General features: G+C 61.2%; 1 protein-coding gene across 1 annotated transcript; it reads left to right on the top strand.

The window, feature by feature from the left end:
* The first annotated feature begins 218 nt into the window (after positions 1 to 218).
* Positions 219 to 1,218, top strand: GSX2 (GS homeobox 2). The gene is made up of 2 exons (XM_032186003.1): positions 219 to 696; positions 878 to 1,218. Exons 1-2 carry the CDS (start codon positions 219 to 221, stop codon positions 1,216 to 1,218), a joined length of 819 nt encoding a protein of 272 aa, XP_032041894.1.
* The last annotated feature ends 925 nt before the right edge of the window (positions 1,219 to 2,143 follow it).

The following is a 2,143-nucleotide window of genomic DNA, read 5'->3' as shown; positions in this document are numbered from 1 at the left end:
CTGGGAAGCCGGGGAGATTTAGATCTGCGAGGCTTTCAGCCATCACGTGTTTAAATAGTTGATATAAAACCCCAGCGCAGGGGAGCCAGGCGGGGGGACTTTAAGACCAGCCCTCTCCAGGGACCCTTTTGTTCGGCTCCCGAACATAAGCACCTTCTTCGCCTCGCCGGGACTTCAGCGGCAACTTTGGCCGAGCGGCACCGGCGAGCCCCGCCGCGATGTCCCGCTCCTTCTACGTGGACTCCCTCATCATCAAGGACTCGTCGAGGCCGGCTTCGTCCCTGCCCGAGCATCACCACCACGGCCAGGATTTCTTCATCCCCCTCGGCGTGCCTTCCCCCCTCGTCATGTCGGTGGCGGGGCCGGGCTGCCCGTCTCGCAAGAGCGGCGCTTTCTGCGTCTGCCCGCTCTGTGTCACCTCGCACCTGCACTCCTCCCGCGGTGCTGGTGGCGGTGGTGGCGGCGGAGGAGGAGGCGGCGGGGCCATCCCCCTGCTCAAGGGCCAGTTCCCCGCCGCCTCCGGCTCCCCCGAGGCGCAGTGCTGCCCCAGGGCCGGCCACGCTCAGCACCCTCCTCAGCACCCTCCGCCCGCAGTGCCCGCCGCCGCCCTGGGGCACCCAGCGCATCACCCACCTGCCTGCGCCGCCACCGCCTACAGCGTCAGCGACCCCCGGAGGTTTCACTGCCTCGGCATGGGTAGGGGCCCTGCGGCCACCGGGAGGGCCGGGAGGGGGGCGGTGGGACGAGGGGGGTGTCCCCAGGGGGACCCGCTGCCCCCCGGGTCGCCAGGCGTAGGATGCGCCTCCGGCGAGGGTGTCTTGCCGCTTGTCTCTCTCTTTTCCCCTTTTCCCCAATTCTCGCTTCTTCTCCCGTCAAGGAGGGTCCGACACCAGCCAAATTCAAAACGGGAAGAGGATGAGGACGGCTTTCACCAGCACCCAGCTCCTGGAGCTGGAGCGGGAGTTCTCCTCCAACATGTACCTGTCCCGCCTGCGGCGGATCGAGATAGCCACCTACCTGAACCTCTCCGAGAAGCAGGTGAAGATCTGGTTCCAGAACCGGCGGGTGAAGCACAAGAAAGAAGGCAAAGGCACCCAGCGAAACTCCCACGGGGGCTGCAAGTGCAGCACCGGCCAGGGGCACTACCCCAGGTCGGAGGACGAGGAGTCTTTATCCCCCTCATCGGCTACCGAGGAAAAGGAGATCTCCCCGCTATGAGCCCCCCGCCGCCCCCGGGGTGCAGGGCGGCACACCTGGGGCCGCTCGGGCTCCCACCCCGGCATCAGCCGTCTTTTGGGGTGCCGGTGCTCCCCTGGGGATGCTCCAAGCACCCCGTGAGCCCGGCAGCAGGCACCTGCTCCTCCGAGCTTGCATCGCGGGACGGGACCCGCACCGCCCAGGGGTCCTCCCGGGGCAGTCTGAAGGGAGAAGGAAGGAAGGAACAAGCGTATTCGGGACCTGAAAAGCAAACACGAAACTTGTAGGGCTGACAGCCGCCCGGACGGACTCCTTAAGAAAAGCAATAAAGCTCAAGTCGTTTGGGTTTGGGACGTCGGTTTGTTTGTGAATAATTTTATATAAATTTTATATTTATATTTATTTAAATAAATGAGATCAGACGATAATTTAGTTTTTTTTTTTTCTTCCTTTCTTTATTTTTTTCTGACCCAAGTACCAGCCCAGCCCAGGCTGGGGCAGGGCGAGCTCCTTCGCTGTGCTTTGTACGGGGCAAGCTCTGGTTCGTGTGTCCGACCCCCGTACCGACCCCAAATCCATGCCATGGGCTCCTGCCCCTACACGTTTTCTGTTCCCCTCCGACTCGGGCGGGGAATGCAAATGAAGCTTTGTGTTACCGCAGCCGGGGGCAGCGCAGGCTGGCGGCTTCCGACCGGCGACACCGCCACGGGGACAGGGACAGGACGGGACGAGGGGCTGCACTCTGGACATCCCCCTTCTTCCCTACCGAGGGTGGCCGCATACACGCAGAAAGCCCACTTATTTTATCCCATACTGAGCTGGGTGGTGGCAATCAGAGAGCAGGGAAAACTTTTTTTTTTTTTTTCCTTTTTTTCCTCTTATTTATTTATTTATTTATTTATTTTTCTCGGACACCAGGGTGATATGTGCAGTCTTTTCAATGTTA

Source organism: Aythya fuligula, chromosome 4 (assembly GCF_009819795.1).
Source record: "Aythya fuligula isolate bAytFul2 chromosome 4, bAytFul2.pri, whole genome shotgun sequence".
Classification (NCBI taxonomy): domain Eukaryota; kingdom Metazoa; phylum Chordata; class Aves; order Anseriformes; family Anatidae; genus Aythya; species Aythya fuligula.
The sequence above is the reverse complement of the archived record's forward strand: the minus strand, read 5'-3'. Positions and strand labels throughout refer to the sequence as shown.